Consider the following 20,111-nt stretch of genomic DNA (forward strand, 5'->3'; position numbering starts at 1 on the left):
TCCGGTGGGCTGGTCATGTTGTACGCATGGAAACGGACGACCCAGCCCGTAAAGTCTTTTTAGGCCGTCCACAAGGACAGAGGAGGCATAGTAGTCCCAAACTGAGGTGGCAAGATAGCGTGGAGGCGTCCGCCATTAAGGCCGGGATAACGGACTGGCAGACGAAGGCAGGCCAAGACCGCAAAGCGGTTGTAGCGCCGGATAAGTAAGTAAGTAAGAAGAATTTCATACGTACACCAAAAGAATAGAAAGAGAGTATGACAGGTAAGTTAATCGTATTAATATCTGATAGTACTATTTTCTTCCAGGTTTCATGTAAGGTCTTCATATACATATGATGGACGTTCTTGTTGCTTTCATCGTAGGAATTTAGAATGAAATTGTATTGAATTGTATTCAATTTAGGGGATATTGTAGGAGGCATGGTTGTAAATTGATGGGTTATAATTTGGGAAATAATTTCATCTCATCGTCGTGCGCGATTTTTCCTTGTAGATTTTGTAAGAATAAGCACAAACTATTAAATTCGAATACGAATAAAATCATACTCTATGGAGCTATAACACCATCCGTACCGTTGCCGATGACCCAAAAAGAGGCTTGACAGGGGTCATCCATTAATTACGATATCCTTTTTTTTTTTGGTTCTAAATCTTCCAGCTGTCCAGCTCTTCAAGCTTTTAATTTAAACAGATTAAAAAGTTATAGAATTTCCTAATTTTAGGTTCATAGTTGGATTTTATCATGTTTTTGGATGTCGTTTACTGCACAGCAAAAGTATATATTAAGTGAACCTACGGATAGGTGAAAGCACTTTTGAATTCGTCCAAGAATTACCGTATCTCGGGTCAAAGGTCATAATAGAAAATCAGCCTTTCCGTCAAATATTGTTTAGTTTTGATGCGTCTCACTGTGTAAATGTGCAGATGTTATGTTTCGAATACAAAATTAAGTAACAATTGAATTTAATTTGCGATAACTAAGCGATAAATTACATAAGCCAATGATAAATGCCCTCCACACCTAACGGGCTCATGTAGCGTACCGTACTGTCAAATTTTCCACACAAAAACAAACGGAGAGGAACGCTAGCCTGCGATTTGTGGAGCCCCGGTTATCCTCCCTTTCCTTACAAGGGCCGCAGCAGTGTAACGTAATTAATGGATAAACCCTTACAGGGGTTTCCAGGGCTACTCATAGTTGTTGGACATTTCCTTGACTCCTATTGGACAGGCTCCTTGGAAATTCCTACTGGATTTGTCCAACAAGGGTGCCATAGAGTCCAATTCCTGTAACATGAAGTTCATTTCACGTATGAACGAGTCAATAATATGTCCCACAGCTATGAGAACTCCTAGAAAACCCTGTAATCGAAATTGTTAAACAATTTCATGCGCCCGATTGTAGGCTCAAATGCGGTTTGGAACCGTTTTTTATTGATCATTTTGTATATGTAGTTTTTAATTCCTTTACTAAAAAATGCTTAAAAAGCTTATTTAATAACGTTGCATAACATCAGGCAAATACCTTAGTTTGCATACCTTCAGGGGCTCTGCGTATACCTTCAGGCGAAATCACTGGAAACAGTATGCTCTCGACTTAAAGGTATGCAATATGATGATACTAATAGAGTAGAGAGAAACATAAGTGTTAAAAAAGTTGGGAATAGAAGTAGAAAGAGAAAATGTAATTAAACATTTAAAATGAAACAGTGCAGTCATAAATTATATTAAAATAAATATAATAAATATAAATTATATTCGATTTAGATAAAATTATTCGTTCCCCACTTCCACAATATCTTCTTATACACACACACACACACACACACAAAAACACCTAACTTAAACATTTCCAACAAAACTTTCTCTTTCATCCCCCCCCCCCCCCTCTTTCAGTCGCACAGCGTCAATGTAATAAAATGCGTAACATAACTCTCATTACTATTTTCAGCAACTGCCAGCAGAAGCCAACGGTCAACTCAAATCATCTGCAGTACTTGTTGCATTTTCCCATTGTGATGAGGAAGCATCCAGCAACAACCGCGCACAGCATTCAAGCAATCAAACCCCACAACAACAACAACGGCAACAACCGCGATCACGAAAAGCAACATAAAAGCAACAAGCACCAAAAAAACTCTCCCGTGCGAAAATGGGGTGCGAAAGAAGAGAACACAGAGAGAGATAAGGGGCGTGGGGGGGTTGTTAGGTGGGTGGTTAGTGGAACATCGCGGAGGGGTTGTTTTTCTTTTTTTTATGTTGCATTGCGTCTTGCCGGTTTTGGGGGGGGGGGGGTTGGTGAGCCCAACTCAGAGAGAGAGAATGGCTCGCACTCTCTCACTTAAAGCACCGCTCCGCTTGTTGGGGGCGCGGGTAGGGAAGGGAAGGGAAGGGAAGGGACGGGGAAGGGCTCGTGCAGAATCGTCTCGTCTCACGGGTGGAGCGGCGTGAGCGCGAATCAACAACCACGGCCCGAACGTCATGCCCCCGGACCGGGACCGGGAGATATCGCCGCTCATCATTCGCCGTTGTTCGGTTGCCGTCGCCGGTACGCGTGTGTGCTGCTTAGTGTGGTGCTGTGTTGCGGGCGCGCTTTGGGGTGGGATATTTTTGTGACCGTTTCTTGGATTCGTGCACCAACTGCGTCATCAGTCGGCGAGCGGCGCGGCGCGTTGCGTTTTCGCACGTACGCCAAACTGCATCCAGCGCAACGTTGGTAGAGTGTGTATGTATCGCCTCCGTTGTCGATTGTTTTTGTGCCCCGAAGGCCATTTCCCGCGCGAGTCAGATCCCCCCCCCCCCCCCTCCCCTTTAGGATCACCCCATCGGTGTTGTTGCATTGTTGGGGTTGAATTTGAACGAGCAAAAGAGAGGAATGAGGAGCTGTAACCCGTCCTTCGTCAGCCTCCTCCCATATCGTACCGGCATGCTGCTGGTGCAGTTCGCGTTCTTTCCCCCCTCTCTATTTGTGTGTGTGTTGTGTTTCGCGGGATCTTGTGCGACCTTTTTGTGTGTGTTGGTACTTTCGTTTTGCATATGTGATCGTCCATCGCTCGTTGCTTGCTGCGTTTTTCCTTTTGTATTACGCGTGCACATCTTTTCGCACATCTTTCGCATGCACGTTGCGCTTTGGGATGCATTTGTGTGCAGTTTGGTGTGCCGGCGACGACGACGACGACGTCTCGATCCCCAAACGCGTGAAGGTTCTTTCAGTTTGTTGCCCCCATGGTGAATATATGTGTTGTTCGGCGATTCCCCATCGGATCCACGTCCACCACGCGGCTCTTGGTTGAGGCTGAGGCCGAGAGAATTCGATGGATCGGCTAGATTTAGAGGAGTGAGGTTTGGTGTGCGATGTTTTCTGGTATCAAGAAACGATCAGAGAAGAGCGAAAGACACCTGGGACACCAGATAAAAGCATTTAAAGTCAATGGGAGCAGTTCGTTATCTTGTGTTGATTACACTGAATTTCGTTAAACATGGTTTTTGCTGAACAAAATTGAAATGGCTTCTTTCTGCCACGGTAAATTGCACTCTCATTTAACCGGATTTTGTTCATTTCAAAGCCTCCAAAAAGGGGTAAAAGAAGGGAAGAAAATTTAAGAAAATTCTTATCATACCGCCATAGCAATGGAATAACACAAACCGAGCCTGTTATGAAAGTGAGGCTGTTGTGTGTGGGAAAAAGTGCAACAATTACGTATCCATCCAAGCCAACAAACAAACACACACACACACACACACACACACACACACACACACACACACACACACACACACAAACGCACACGAAGCTATTAATTAGCTGCACCCGTGAAGCGATTGAGGAATGTTCAATATTTAAACTGTTGCTGAATCGTTCTGTTTTCCTATAAGAATGCATTTTTCTCTTGATACCTCCCCACAGGTACAGGTGTGTTGGTTTGTTTGATTGTTCAGTGTAAGTGTGTGTGTGTGTGTGGCATTTTCTCACGTGAGTGTGTGTATGTATGAGTTCGTGTGCCGTGTAAGTGTGTTTATCGTGCAAAAATTACCACACAAAACGGCGCGGCGATAAGAGTGTGCAATCGTTCGATAATCCTAATCAGGTTTCTTTTTTCTGCAAAGTTTCATTTGTGTGTGTGTGTTTTTCTTTTTCTTTTTGCTTTTTACTACACTAAAAATGTGTAATGAGTGATATTTTTTGCCCGCGTGTGGTGTGTTAATTTTGTGTTAAATAATCGCGTCAAGTTTTACAGTGCAAGAAGCTCCCCCTTGATGAAGGTGTGAAAATTAGTGAAATACTTGTGACGTGTGTGATTTAAAGGAAAGTGCAAACAACAACAACAACAACAACAAAATCCTTTCTTTATCAATTTAATATTTCAACGAATTGTGCAGTGTGTGTGTCGTGAGTTTTGTGAAAAGTTTTTATCAAAGTGAGCACCAGCACAAGGCCAACAATCGTTCTGTTCGCTGCCATCGTGCCACAGGTAAGTGGGAGAAGTATGATTTGGGTTGTCTAGCAAGTGTCCTGTCTGGTTAATATGACCTTCAGCAGAGATTACGCTAAAACAAGGTTTAATTAAGGAAAATCGTTTCATAAAAATGACCAAATATTCGACTAAAATTACATTCTTCTTTAATTGTTATTGACAATAGTATAAATATTTCTTTGTGGATTATTTTTTTCCGAATTTATGTTACTTTGCATTCATAAGAACAGCGTAATATTTCCTTTCAAATTTCACTCTACAATACAAACAATAAAACATGTATAAACTACACTCGAACAAAGAGAAACTGCACAACGTTCAAATGCTGTTATCGTTTTGTGCCTGTGCCTAAACTGCCTCACTTATGACGCTTATCAGTTATCGGGTCTATGAGGGGTTTGCCGTTATCGAAAGTTGGCCACACAAAAAACGACGAAAAAAACGTAAATACCGATGATGATTTGAAATTGTGTGTTTCGATAACACGGAAAAAGGTTTTCCACCATCAAAATAGGAACAAAATAACGGACGAGAAAAGTGAAAAACACTAAACTTTTCATTTCATTCCACCCTGCGGAAAAAGCAGACTTGTTCTTGCGCTGCCTTTCCTGATGTTTTGTCTGTGACCTGAAACTTTGGTTCAGGTTTCTCTCGCTGCTCTGCACCGTCGCATTCTCTCGCACGTAAATGTTCGTCCACAGAGGAGGCACACATACTGTGGGTGGGTGGGTGGGTTTTGGCGAACACAGAGTCCGACCTTGGTGGCCCATTTCCACGACCTTGTACCATGGGTATGGCTGGAGAAGACAGTCAACCCCTCCCCACCAACGACCACCCTTATTCTTGGGAGAACCTTCAAGCTCTTAGACACACAGCAGCAGCTCTGACGGAGGCTGCTGCTACTGCTGCTAGCATCTGGTCGAAGGTTTAAACACATGAAGCTGTGACATATTTAAGCTCCCAATTATGGGCAGAGAAATTAAAAGATGCCATAGGGTTTTATTGGGGTTTGGAGTGAATTATTATTGGTCTTTTTAACTCACTCATATGCGTAGGGTGGATTGTGAACTATCGTTATTATTGGTAGCGCAATTGTACCATATAAATGATGTTTTCTTATGATCCTGAATGTACCATATGCTTTTGAATAATCCCATTGAAATAAAAGTCCCGCCATAAAACCGCCATTTTGTCAATAAACTTCATTCCTAGAATCCATTTCTACAAAGATTAGATTGTAATATCCAACAAAGACTAAAAAATTGTTTTGTTTTTTGTTTTTTTTTTCTGAGCTTCAAGGCATGATATGTTTTATTTGATTTGAGCAAGATTTGTGGTGAAGTTATCGACCATAATGGAGAATGGTGAAGTTATCTAGCATCTGCGATGCTAATTCTAGAATAATGACATAGTGGTCTATGAAAAACTTGACTTGGAAGCACTCTGGTCAGGAAGCAATGTTTAAAATCAGAAAACAAACATACCCAGAAACATCTCCTGATAGAAATGAGGTCCAACTATTACTTAAACCCTCTACTACCTGTTAGTAACCCTCATCCTTAGCTTAATGTTCCTCGCCGTAGTCCGAACTATAGCGCTCAGGTGTTCGTTTTATTACAGCTTTTCGATTTTGAGACGTCAAAAGTTTTTTAAAGACTATTTATAACCTTAGTGTATACCTCATATATCATGTAGCTTTGTAAAAAGCTTTGTTGGTGAACCTAGTAGAGGGGCCCTTCACGATTGTAGTCAGTTTTTTGTATGGAGTTTGACAGTTGGAGGCTGAAATCATGTAAACACTCTATACAAAACCACACAAAAAACTAGCCTGCAATATTCAGTCTAGATTATTCTAGCCTCAAAGCTAGAATTAGATTCGAGTACCTGCTCGAAAACACGGTGTTGTTTACATTTACCCCAAGGTGCATTAAAGAGATCACGTGGTGTAATCTAGAATCAAAGTTTATGTAGTCCAGGTGGTCTCATAGCATGTTTTTTAAAGCCAAATTTGAATATCACTTTTTGACAGGATGAGTGAAAACTTTTGTTCAAACAAGCTTTCTGGAGGCTTGACGGATACTCAAAACACTCTTAAAATCTTCATTCAGAAGCAGAAGCGATAAAAATTGACCTTCTAAATTCATACCTGTATATTATACACACTTAGATAGCTACTCTAAAACTGCTATACAATGCAAACAGCTGACAGGCTGAAATTTCAGCCTACGAACTTACAACAGAAAGGGCCCCAGTGTTAGGTTTTATGAATCTTTCATTGAGATTCATTCATATGAAACTTCAGGGATGGGTGATTCGAATCTCGTATTGAATCTTTAGAGATTCATGCATCACTTCAACCGAGATTCTGAATCAGATTTACCCAACACTAGATCCTAGAGCACAGCTTTGTGATTAGACCTTTATAAGACCTAGAAACAGCAAAAAAACGTTCTTAACATTTCTTTTATTTCAAGGTCAAAGTTGTATCATATTAAAATTGAAGATATGTAATGGCGTTTCTACGAACATTCCTGAACTATGGCGTTCATTAATGATGAGTTGTACCTTGGCGTTGTAATTACACCATAAAGACTCTAGTAGTGTTCGTTTCTGAATCAGTAACAATTACACTGAAATGTATAGAAGCAGCATTAATTGTATGCACTTTGCTCGGATATTCCGCAACTCAGAACACCACGTTGGTGTACTTCCATAAAATCATCCCAGATGGCGCACTACACTAATTTTTAGTATAGTTCTAGTGCATAACACGAAATGTTTGTGGTAAGTCATGTGTTCCAAAATAGTTAAATAAATTATTTTAACAAACAATAGGAAATCATGTTCGCCAACTCCTGTCCAACTCTCTGTCCCTGACGAGCTATGAAAGTAAAAAGGCAACGAAAAAAAAGTCGCAAGCGTTATGGATGCTGGAGCGCATTTATTTGCCAAAGCAGGGAAACGTATCCCTCCCTCTTTAATTATAGCTCCTGTTTAATAATGACCCCTTTTTTGGGATGGAGGTTGAGAGTGTGCCTAAAAATAGCCACCAAGAAGGACAGATGGGAGGTGCCTCATGGCATACAGAGAGCAGCATAATGCTTAGTGTTGGAAAGTTAAAAGAGGCCTAAGGAATGGGTATCTCCAAATTACGAGGCTTTTAGTGTACATAAACACACACACACACACACAGACAAGGAGACGTACAGTGAAACGTCTTCGATCGACGATCTCCAATCGATCGATGGAGGAGGATTTCTTCTTCCTTTATCCCCACGGTGCGGAACACCGCTTACGTTTTGTTCCCTTCTTGGCCAGCAGCAGCAGCAGCATGATCATGTACGATCATGTTCGGGCTGGCCAAAAGATTCCCCCCACAATTTGTTGCCGGTTCGCGTCAACCCACCCCACCCACAGCAGCAGACAGATGAGATAACGGCTTGTGTTTGTGCGCTTGCACTAAAAATGTGTGCGTGTGCGTGCGGGTGCCCCCTATTTTTTTTATTTCTTTTGCTGGCCCGGTTTCTTTTCGTGACGAAAATGGCAAAGAAAAAAGAACACCCGAAAATAAGACAAGACAGGCACACACGGGACAGGCAAAAGCAAAGAGACGCAAAACTGCGTTCCGCGATTTTATGCATACACATACAGACCGGCGCATACCGAGACAACAACAACGGGCAAGACAAGGAATGAATGAAAAAATAACCACCATAGGTCAGCATATTTGACGGCTCCGTCCGTGGTGGTGTCGGCGGTGATGGTGGAACACCCCATCATTCCCAGATATTTCGCTGGCGCACAATAATTCGGTTCAGGCTTTGCAAATGGAACACGATCGAACCGAAATTGACCAACGCCGGGCATGTGATGATGGCCGAGGCTCTTTCGTGTATGGCCTCGGGCTGGCTGCCTTCTCTATCTCTCGCTCTCTCGTTCTCTCGTCAATGTTGTATGCAGGTGTGACCGAAACCGAAACCACAAAAAAAAAAAACACCATCGGGCTCCAACGGGGCCACTGCGTGTGGAAAGGCCTCTACCAGACGCACACAGACACCGGCGTCCGGACGGTGGTAGTAACCACAGGCAAGCCACAAGAACCATTAACAACAACGAACAACCGAAAAAGCATAACCAGTTTACATCCTCCCCAAAATAGAAACAAAAAAACTCAACCACACACACACACACACACCCCGCAAAGACACGAAACCCGGCACATTGATGACCGACCGCTTCCTTCGCCATCCTTCCTTCTCCTTGGAGCTTCTCGCTCAGGTCTTCAAATCGAACAGCACCAACGCACCAACGCGACACGGTCATCATCGTTGGGATGGTGGGGGCCCACCGTACGTAATGAATTGGCCGGCAGTCTGGTCTGGGGTCTTCTCTTTTTTCTCAGCTCTTCACACCATACATCTACAATCTGTTGCAAATTTTGTCAACAACATTAAAACAGTTGAAAGATTGAATATAAGTAAGGAGAACAGTTTGCAAATACTAGTTTTGATAATCAAAATGTTAAAGAAAGTAAGAAGTAAACTAATACTTCACACACCACACGAAAGAAAAGTTTTGACAACATAACAATAGTTACAGAATAGTCAGAAAATTCAACACGTACGTCATAACATTACAGTAAACTGAATATAAATAATGAAGTCCAATTATTTTTGAATTATTGTTCTGTTTAAGTTTCACGCTTAATTACGTTTAATTTACTTGTTTGGAATTTTTACAGCGGGTTTCTAAGTCAGTTTCGAATGTAAACGTTGTTATTTACCCGCGTGCAAGTTGTTAATCCACACCAATCCGATATTTCATTTCCATCATCATAATTTTTCATTTCTTCAGCATGATTTTCAACACGTCTCAAGCTAAATTGAGTTTGACAGCTATCTGTGATGTGTTGAAAATCGTGTGTTGAAAATGAAATTTTATTTTGAGCCAAATAAACCATTTTACAGCTGTTGAAAAACATCTTGGACGCGATGAAGAATTATGTGCACATAGGAAATTGACTTGGAAAACACCTCATCACCCGTTGACAGACGAAGTGTTGAAAATCATGCTGAAGAAATTAAAAATTATTATGATGCAAATGAAACATCAGAGTGGAATGTGGAATAACTTTGCGAAAAACAATGTTTACCTTCAAAAGTGACATGGAAACCTCTGTATTCACCGCATGCAAGGTGTTTTTCAACAGCTGTCACGTGTTATATTTGCATTCCAATAAAATTTCAATTCTTCTATATGATTTTCAACACGCTTCATGCTGGATTCAGTTTGACTGTTCTTTGTGATGTGTTGAAAATCATGTGTAAGAAGGGAAATTTAATTGTGATGCGAATAAAATGTCAAATGGCAGCTGTTGAAAATCAACGTATAGTTGGTGTGAAATGATGTGCACCTTAGAATATAATTAAAAAAACCTATAGTATTCTCATTAGTATGAATAATACAACTTTTGGAAAAAAAATTATTGCTCGTTTTAAACGTTCAATGATAAAATGTCAAACGAATTGGACATTCATTTTTTTTTTACATTTAAAAACACGATCATCCTCATGAGATCCTAACAATCACAAGAAGTGACTTATTTCGTCACCCACTGTGGCTGATGCTGTGTCAATCCAGTCGTGTGCATGATCATGACACAGTTCGGTACGGGAGGAAGCAGCTCAAAATTGGCAACTGAAACCGATACGTTCCGGCCGGTTCGCTCGGCCAATGCGTATTGGGGGCTTCGGCAGGAGATTGAGCCAAATCAAGAAGGAGAGAAGGCCGTAAAGTAAAGACGTAAAGACACACAACACAGGACGGGATATGAAAGGTAAAGGCCCTCGAACTGTTTCCCTTCAGCCATCACCACCATACGGTTGGCACCATACACGAATGATCAGGCGGGCGCGATCGGGCTCGTAGCTGGCCATGATTTGCTGTGACCGGATGCTGTGACCGTTTTGGTGTAAATGAAGTGCCTGCCCTGTCTACCGATCGAAAGGTATTGGCATACACGCCCCGCGTCCAGGTGTTGTGTCCCTTTCACCGGATGCGGCAAACAGTTCCACGCGCAAATCTGTGCGTCTTTTTTGGAGGAAATTACATTCCTTTCGCGATTATGTGTTGTGGCGGATATCTTTAAGTGATCGAAAGCAGATAGTTTCTTTAGTTTCCTCCCTGTAACACATAATTTGTCTGAATGTCTGTAGCTACACGAAACCGCTTCATTAAAACCGCTTCAAATAAAAACATTAAAATCATAAAGTAATAACACTTTAGGTCCTCCGCATCTTGCCACTAAATTATGCATGTTGCTGTTTTATTTTCGGAGAATGGCTGTCCTCTGGCATTAAAGAGCAATTCCACCACCTCCGAACAATGCAAACGACGCAAGTTCTTTGAGAAAAGTCTCACCCACACGCAAGTCCGGGAAATGTTTACCTTTTTTTCTTTCTTGCTCTACTCCACATCAGACATTCTCTTTTTTCTGTCTCTCTTCCTCTCACTGTTACAGCTGGCGTGTGGAAAATGGCAAATGGTCTAGCTCGCATTTCGTCCAAGGGCAATGCTATCACTTTCACCTACTCACGGTGGTAAAATTATGGTTTATGGCACACTCGGTCGTGAAATGTGCGCCAAAGAGCAAAGGACATAGTGAGAGAGCGAGAGAGCGAGAGAATCATGGAAGAAGTGTGAGCGATAACGAGGACACACTGAAATGTCCGCATTTTCTTCCAAGGATGTTTCAAGGGAGAGTCCCAGGGGGGGGGGGGGGGGACAGACACAGGTTGTTGGGTGGTTGGCTGGATGCAAAGTGAAGGTGGAAAGGTTAAAGGATTACTTCACACGAGAGACGTCCCGAAGAGCTTGAGCTTGGTTTTGAGATGGAGAAAACTACAGAACTGAAGAAACGTTGTTGGGCAAAGTGTGGTGCTTATGAAATAGAGGCAAGATGAGATAAATCTTGTTAATTTATTTTGTGCATCCTTGAGCCATGCCAACACACGTCGGTGGTTTTTAATGCTTTGTTTTGGGATTTTTATCATCTATGCAGGGGAAAAAACCCAGAATGCTTGCTCACTAAGTTTAGCACCTTAGTCAAATGTAAACGTTTGCCTTTTGCAGTAGATATATTGAATTGAACGAATTTGAACTGTTCAAAAGCTAACTCTAGTCTAAACGATATTCAAGAAGGTTTCACATATGGTGGTCATGTTGAATTCAACATACGCTTTAGTATGTTTAGAGCTTCTCTAAATCTGTCACAATTGTTTGAATTATTTGGTTCGAAGTGTATTGTCACATAAATTAAGTATTGTCCATAATAATCTTTAAGGATTGATTGTTCTCATCACAATGAATACAATACCGGATGTAACGTCCTTCAGAGAAGGTCAACCAGGAGAAGAAGCATGCATTCGCCTCAAAGTATCTATACCCCAAACCTGCTATTACTGCCGAAGGTAACCTCCAAAGTTATATTTTGTACGTGTTAAAAATCATCTTGATTCTTCTTCAATATTCTTCTTCAACAACTAAAAGTTGTATTGCTACAAGTACTGATACCTTGACGGTGTTGAAATCATTTTTTTTTCATCGGGAACGAACACTTCATGTTATGGGAAATACTGAAGTGAAGTAGATGACTTGAGTTACTCGCATACAGTTCAACCCGAGTTTTAAAGCATCTGAAACAGATGAATTCTGACCTGTATACGATTGATTAGCCACCTGGATACGATTGATTAAGTACTACCGCTTTAAAGATCGTAGCGCCATCTGCTGGCAAGTCTCCGAAGAAGTGACAGAGCGGTCTAAAAGTAATACAGCAATATTAAAGCAGTAAAACGCATTTCATATAGTAGCTCCTATTAACATGTTATCAATGTGCCACCCGGGTTTTAAAGTTACTTTAATTCCTCGCATCACTTAACAACCACAGGCCCCTGTTTCTCTCATTCCTCTCTGGCTGGCGAACATATATCAAGCAAATCTCGCCTTTCAATGCTATCGAACATGTTTTTATAAAAATACAAACAAAAAACATGAAACCTTTCGCGCTGACTCTCTCGCGCCCTGCGTCGTAACCCACATTACGCGCGTTTAAAGAAAACGACGTCGCCGGAAAGGTAGACACTCTCTCGTAGTTCTCCCATAACACGAAACACGAAGTACTGGGCACAAAATGTACTGGGCAATGGGAAAACTTGGGGAAAACGGTGCAGGAAATAATGCTCTGCAGCGCAAAGGCAAACTCCGACGTGCAAACATGGCATTGAAATAAAAAGTTTGTTTTGATTCGACGTCGTCTTGTGCTTCTCCTTCTCTCTGTCTCTCTCTGTCTCTATGTTTTAGCATCACAAGCGCAAGTGCATTTCGATTTCATCTGGCAGACAAGGGGTGCAGGGAACGATTGTTCTAGATTTTCCGATGCAATTGATGGAGGGTTCTGGATGTAATGTAATGTTGCCCATGTTGAACGGAGCATATCTGCATAAACTCACGACCAGGATCAGTCAGAAGATATGACCTTCAAATCACACATACACCGTCCAATCTACAATTAAGAGTGTTGATAATCAAGAAATTAGATGAAAGTTATTAATGAACCACACTTTCCCTATCGATTAATTCAACACATGTCTCCTTTTAGGCTAAATTCTACCCATCCACCACCAACATTCCAACGAGACATGCCGGCCGGTACAGCACAAATGTTCGTGGCGTTCGTCTGTAATGATGGCAGTGTTTAATGGCGGTTGGTGTGGTGTAAATTTTATTGCGTTGCAGAAAAATACATCGACATCAGCAGCAGGAAGTGGATGTGGAAGTAGTGAGAGCCTGCCCTGGGGGCATGACTTCATCGTTGTTGCACTGCGCTCCCGCTGTAACTTGCATTGCCCGGTGCTTCCAGCACAGCACAGCACAGCAAATGGATTCGATTTCTGTATGCCCTGGTTCTCCTCCGGGGGGAGAGGGAGGTGAAAATGCACTTCTGCTCTTTTGATGCATTTTATGCGTGGCGAAAAGAGAGAGAGAGAGAGAGAGAGAGAAAGAGAGAGAGAGAGACAGAGAGAGAGAGAGAGAGAGAGAGAGAGAGAGAGAGAGAGAGAGAGAGGGAGAAAGAGAATGCAGTTGCAATTTCTCACACACATACTCTCTTCTCCGCACGTAACGATGTAGTTTTGGGGTGAGAGAATGTAGAGCCTTCTCTCAGCAGGGGTTCAATAATTGAAATGGAAAAATTTGAACCAATGAACTGTGAATTTGGGTAAAAACGGGCACAATCAATAATAAAGTGAGGAAATTTTAAATTTATAACCTCGGGTACAATATTTTAACCATGTTACACTCCTCCCTCCCAACGGTGCTTTGCTGGAAGCGGTCAACGAATCGCTTATGACGTCATGGGAACGTAAAACATCCACTTCGTTCTCGCCGTTTTGTGGGCACGGTGGGATAAAGCTGGTGGTCATAAATGAGAGTTGAACTACTCCTTCACTGGAGAATGCTATTAACAACATCCTAATACAGTTTCCAATATTAAATACTCCTCTAATTTGGAATAGGACCTACATCATACGCTGGCGACCTCTATCATATTAATGGAAAAGCTGTTACTGGGTCCTAAGAAACTAAACTCTACAGACACTACTGCAACGTCGATTAGCTAAGGTTTAAACAATGAACAACTCAATCAACTTTTTAAATAGTATTATCAAATAGTTTGAAATAAAAAACAAATAAATCAATCACCGACTTTTAGATCAAATGTTCGTCTGCTTTTCATTATTTTTGTTTTATAGCAAGCTCTTTGTTCAGACATTGAAATTATGTAAAATAATTCAGCTAAAATTAGTTATTTCGCACTACACAGTCAATAATTTAGTGAATAGTAGCAAATGAATATACCGCCCATTTTGAACGATGATCAGCTAACACGAAATTCTGGGTATAATAAATACCATGACAATTTGTTAAAACTATAGTTTTAGATACAAAATATTACATAAATTAATAAAACCTAAGACGATCAGCAGGAACGGTTGTATTCCTTTGAAAGTATCTTCTTATTCTCAAAAACGTATTACACTTAGCGACATCCAATTTGGGTTGGAAAATTCTTTTGATGTTTCGTTTTAATTCACAAAACGTAAAAATGCTAAATGTAAGTAATTTTTACGAATTTTAGTTACCAATTGAGAAATAAAATTAATGTTATATTTAGAAGAAAGTATACAAATGCATTTAATTTTAGAATAATTTTAGGAAGTTCTACAATGAGTAACAACAAGACACAAGCAGATCATTGAATAGGGTAAAGGTCGACCTAGTATGTTTTCAGCTTTTGGATGGCAAAACTGGTAAATTTTGTTAAATTTTCTGTAGTATTTGGTATTTAAACTTTTGGATTGAAGTGTACTATTACTGATCATGTAATACAGTGGCGCCATCTCTCAGATTGTAGGGGAAATGCCCTGAACTACTAATAAGACCCCAAAATAACTGTTATATTTTTTTAAAATTACTTCTTTGATTTGATAAATTCAGAATCTCTCATTTACCCTATAGTGCAACCCCACCACACTCTTCCCCAACGCTCTAACCACCCCAAAAGGCAATAGGCACACACACAAAAATCTCTGTTTTGTTCTCTCTCGTCTAACACTTCGTTTCCCTAATGATCAGCCCGTTCCTTTCCCTCTACGTTGCTGGGTGGGCACTGGACAGTTCAATTTCTCTCACTCTCGCTCTCTACCGTTAGCAGAGCAGCAACTCTTTCTGCTCCTCTTCTCCAGGCTGGAAAGGCAAAGCACCCCTAGAACCCTAGAAAGGGTGATAAAGGGGGGATGCTTCACTCGCTGGTCAAAACACACCGTTCGCTCTGAGAAGAAATGAGCGAACATAAAGCCCCCCCCCCCCCCCCACTTTTTCCTCCACTCTCCCTCCTTCACCCACAGAGCGACCGAGTCGGCGCATGTAAGTGTGTTTGGCTTGACATTGAACTTGAGACGCCATTTCCCAAACATACAACACGGGCTGTGTGTGTGTATATGTGTATCTCTCGTTGTGGGGGGTGTTTTGTTATTGTTATTGCTTCCCGTGCTATTGCCGGAAAAGGTACGTCCATGTGTGTGTGTGTATGCGTTAAAATTCGGTCCCACTAATAAGGCAGATACACACAACAACAGTGCGGGTATTCGCTTCGGTCCCAAAACACGGTCCCAGCCGCCCTGGGTCCCAGCAGCAGCACCAGCACGGACCCCGGGTTAGTGGTGGGTTAGTGGTGGGAGGATGAATTTTCACACAGTGAATGAAAACGTCCCAAGAAAGTGTTTGGGCTCCCTTTTTCTTCTGACCAGCGAGAGTGTGTGTGAGTTTTCCCTTATCTAACCGGAAAAACGGGCAGTTAAGTGTTGGCCATAGTTGTTGGTGGAACCCCGGGTCCCGGCGCAGTTAAAACGGAGGCGATGGAAAGGTGTGAAAAAGGACCACAGTTTAGTGATTTGGTGCAGCTTGTTGTGTGTGGCTGTGTGTGTGGTGCAATTTGCACCTGTGTGTCGTGAAAAATTACAATTACAACTTCCTTCAACAGTCTCTAAAATTGAGTAAAGTCTTTTAATCGAGGTGCTTAAGCAAAAACGCAATTGTGGAAAAAACAACATTTTCTCCCTCTGAGTGTGTGTGTATGTGTGTTTAAAAATTGTGCAAAAAAAGGATTTCCACCTACTAATTTCCCGTCACATAAAATATGAACCGTTTAACCAGCAAATCGATATCGCCCACCACCATCAGCAGTGGATGGGAGGGCTGCACCGTTACAGGTAAAGCTATCATGGCCCTTGTGAATTACTGTTGCTGCTTTTTTACATTCTCTTACTGTCTTTTTTTGGTACAAAAAAAAAAGATAACAAATGTGATAAGATAGCGCACGAGAGTTGGGGGGACTATTGCTGATGCCATTCATTTAAATAGTAGAAGAAAAGTGGAGTTTTTGAAAGGTAAAAAGAGGAAAAGCGGTAAAAAGAGCAAAACGTTATTTAATTAAACTATATTATTTAAAAGAGAAATACTAAGCAAAACAAAGGGAAATTTAAACAAAAAAAAAGCAAAAACGACTGTTAAAAAAGTAGAAAACTCTACAAAACCCTTGTTTGGACAATTTCTCAAAGAAATCTACACCCCTTTTTTAAAAACAGGCATTCGAGCGCTCGTTCGGTCCATTATTTTCCAGCTCTTTCGAACCGGGTGCCTTTATCATTGCTACTATCTCTACTTACATCGTTTCTTGCTTCCGCCGCTCCGCCTCTTCAGTCATCACCTTACACCTTATGTCTTCATTAAAAAAAAAAACCTTAGCAAACAATCGACTAATCGACCGGCTTCAGCGTGATAAACCGGGACAGCACCAACACGACGGCAATGGTGGCCAGCACGAAGCAGACGGCAAACATGTAGAAGCTCTCCTCGGTAAACACGTCGGTAAAGGCCGGTATCTGGTGGTACCAGTTCTCGATGATCGCCATGTGGCCGCCCTTTAGCTTCTTGTGCGGCATGGTTTGATGAGCTGGTTTGCTGACGTCCTTTTTTTTAGCGCCGTTTGCCACCACCACCCGCTCCGCCCGCCTTCTTTTCCGACTTGGTCTTGACCACGCTGGTGGCGATTTCCTTCGGCGCCAGTGCGCTCACGTGCTTGTTGCAGAGCTTGAGCAGCTCGAGCGTGGACAGGTTGGCGCTGCTCAGCTCAATCTTTTTCAGCTTTGCTTCAGCTAGGGATGGTAGTAGAGGAAAAGGGAGCATTAGGCTTGTTTTGAAAGGGTAGAACAGTACGCTTAACACTTACCCTGCACCGATGGTATGAGCTGGAAGACGATGGATGGGGGCCTTCGATCGCACACGACCTCTGTCTTGAGCAGGCAGGTTGGATTGGTCTGCGATATCTTCGGGGCGGAAAGATGGTGCACAAATTCTCTGCAAAAAGTAATGTGGAAAAGAATTCAGTTTAAGGAAATGTTTTTGTTCGTCAACATCGTTCTGGGTCGCGCATTCTTCTCGAACGTTCTGGATTCGCTCTCACAAGCTGCAAAACCCTGCCGTTAATGCTCTTTCTCTCACACACGTGCTTGTTTTTTTTTTCTCCCTCTGCCTTTACAGACACGGCGCACGATTGAGGCGAGGAGGCGGCAATGTCCACCGAACGGGAACTGACTCCCGGAACAACGCAGCAGCTGCACCCACTGTCCTACTCGGATATGGCCACACACATTCAACTGAACGGAGTAATAATGGGCAAATCATTCAATGGTAAGCTGCCGTCCTTCCTTCCTATTACCTCCGGCCGTGGCCTACTAAATACTTTCCCGTCGTCCTGTCTCTTCCCCTGAGAATGGCTACAATTGTCCGAATCTACTGTTGCGCCCGTTCTGCTCTTCCGATCGCGATTCCTTACGTTGTGTAATGCTGCTGCTGCTCACTTCTAATCGGGGGTTTTTCACACTTTAATCAGCCTCAAAAACGTACCCTAAAATTATATGGAAAACTCGGTGCCTCGGTCGTACCTTGTTCCTCTGCCTTAGCTGTTCGTTCTCAAAATACACATCACCCACCGACGACGGCGTTTCGCGTTTCTCTCGCCCTGTGACAGACGCGTGCGCATTGGCCACTTTCCGGGAGCGGGCCATTTTGCATTTGGGGCGCGTTTGCGAGATGTAGGATGGAACCGGCGGGGCGGGATGGGCAGCTGGATCACTGGTTACGGCTCTTACCTCGTTGGAACGGCACTCTCGTCGAACGGGTCGAAGGTGGCCGTGATGCGCTGCACACCCTTCAGGTTGACCAACTTTAGCTGCTTGCCGATGGCCGATACGATGCCACCCGACCGCCGGAATGCTCCACCGACCTTGATGGACATCGTTACGCTGGAGGAAGTTTTATTGTTGCGCTTCCTGCAGAAATGGTTGTTGTTTGCCGACTGCGTGTGCGGCAGCGGCAGGTTTCATAACAATTCTCGTTGTGCAAGGGTTGACGTTTTGGAGATCGGACTCGTGTTCGAAAATGATGTTCGAACTTGGGTTAGGCAGTGCTCTGGCAATTTGTCGCATGAGACAAATGGTGCGTGACGAATGAATGTTGCATAGGTTTTTTCTTGTTTTGTATAATAAAAAATCAAAAATACTAAATTTTTTGAGGTGGTCATTTAGATACAGAAAATTTATTTTAAGAAAAGAGTTCAAATACAAATAGTCTCGAAGATACGCCGTTCCACTTAAATGCGGATTCGGAGATATGCGGCTTTCTAAATTTGACAGGGTTGAGCACATTGTACTGATTTGACTCATCAATTTTCAAATGTCAAATACTTTGCCTTTCGATCGAACGTTAAAGACAGTTTTAAAAATGTGAAAACTGTTAAATTCGGTCAGAATCAAATCAAACAACCAAAGAAATGGCTAAAACCACCTCCTACGTGCAAAATTCCACCAAAACTAGTGACATTTGGTGGCTGGAAACCACGAGATTCGACTTACGCGAATATTAGAGATAATTAAACATGATAGATAGGAAGAATTTACGAAAATGTTCAGGGTGTTTACAGCAGGACCCACAGTCAAATAACAGCTTCACAATATGTTTGACAAACTCCCCTTATTCTGTTGCAGCACTCTCTTACACTGCTTTTAGGCGACCGTTCAATAGTCTGTTCAACTAGTATGTGTTTGAGTGAAAAAATTAGTTTTCGAAACAAGAAAAAAAATCAAAGCTTCGTAAGAAAGATTTAGTTTTTTTTTTAAATGTAAATATGTGCTAAAAAAATACCGCAAAATACCGCGTACCTCGAATGTCCGCATAAGTCGAATCTCGTGATTTCCAGTCAAAATATCACCGATTTTCGTGCAATTTTGCAAGTTGGTGGTGGTTTTAGCCACCAAATTAATTATTTTATATGTTTCTACTGGATTGAACAGTTTTAAACCTTTTGAAATGGCATTTCACATTCGATCAATACGAAAATTATTTGGTATTTCACAATGGATGTGTCAAATCAGTATAATTTGCTTAAAGAACTGTCAAAATTGGAAAACCGCGTATCTCCGAATCCGCGTATAAGAGGTACCGTGTATCTCGGGGTCCGCCTGTACAGCCAAACAAAGTTAAGACTTTTTTTTCAAATCACAACAGCATCGTTTCCTTGTATCAAAGGTTAGCATACGTTATTTGATCGTCATAGCACTAACGTATTGAATCATTTATGCTTTTTTGTGTATTTTTTTTTTTTATTAGACTCTTTTCATTTTCATCTGCATGGTTGCCCCATGATTTCTCGTGAAAAGTAAATTTGTATAATGTGCATGTAGTTTGTCTGATGTGTCGTGTCTGGTTGGTCATACACCATAGCAACTAGAACACAGCCTTCCTGCACGGCGGGTCCTATATAGAATGCCGTTTTGTTTTCAAGAACTTGGCTATAGATTTCTTGTAAATTCATCTAAAATCCTCTGATATTCAAACCAAGCAAATACAAAAAAACAATACAATTTGATTTAAAAAACCCAAATTATAACTGAAACGTCACCCCACAACCGCCTGTGTTCGAAAGGCCTTTCGCCCATCTTTTGGAGGCCTTTTC

General features: G+C 41.9%; 3 protein-coding genes across 10 annotated transcripts in view; 1 reads left to right on the plus strand and 2 right to left on the minus strand.

The window, feature by feature from the left end:
* The first annotated feature begins 2,524 nt into the window (after window positions 1–2,524).
* The window catches only part of LOC1280922 (protein argonaute-2), a 39,598-nt gene continuing 22,011 nt past the window's right edge, over window positions 2,525–20,111 (plus strand). For 2 of the 7 annotated variants that reach the window (XM_061661435.1, XM_061661440.1), the window contains exons 1-3: window positions 2,525–2,727; window positions 3,910–4,474; window positions 17,639–17,788. In XM_061661435.1, coding sequence (XP_061517419.1) covers window positions 17,671–17,788 — 118 coding nt within the window. In that variant the 5' untranslated portion in view covers window positions 2,525–2,727; window positions 3,910–4,474; window positions 17,639–17,670. Of the gene's footprint in view, window positions 2,728–3,909; window positions 4,475–15,356; window positions 16,309–17,638; window positions 17,789–20,111 lie in introns of those variants that run through there. The other 5 variants (XM_061661437.1, XM_061661438.1, XM_061661439.1 and 2 more) reach the window with 5 other exon arrangements.
* On the minus strand, window positions 16,699–17,040 carry LOC133393958 (uncharacterized). The gene has a single exon (XM_061661446.1). It carries the CDS (start codon window positions 17,038–17,040, stop codon window positions 16,855–16,857), a length of 186 nt encoding a protein of 61 aa, XP_061517430.1. The 3' UTR covers window positions 16,699–16,854.
* LOC1280923 (uncharacterized) lies at window positions 16,699–18,526 on the minus strand. Of its 2 annotated transcripts, none has more exons than XM_320796.4 (3): window positions 18,250–18,526; window positions 17,328–17,455; window positions 16,699–17,253 (listed from the first exon to the last, which is right to left on the minus strand). In XM_320796.4, the coding sequence occupies exons 1-3, from the start codon at window positions 18,393–18,395 to the stop codon at window positions 17,075–17,077; spliced, it is 453 nt and encodes a 150-aa protein (XP_320796.3). In that variant the 5' UTR covers window positions 18,396–18,526; the 3' UTR covers window positions 16,699–17,074. The 2 variants fall into 2 exon arrangements, with proteins under 2 accessions (XP_320796.3, XP_061517429.1); XM_061661445.1 differs by lacking the exon at window positions 18,250–18,526 and adding an exon at window positions 18,005–18,215.

This window comes from Anopheles gambiae, chromosome 3, assembly GCF_943734735.2.
Source record: "Anopheles gambiae chromosome 3, idAnoGambNW_F1_1, whole genome shotgun sequence".
In the NCBI taxonomy this organism is placed as follows: domain Eukaryota; kingdom Metazoa; phylum Arthropoda; class Insecta; order Diptera; family Culicidae; genus Anopheles; species Anopheles gambiae.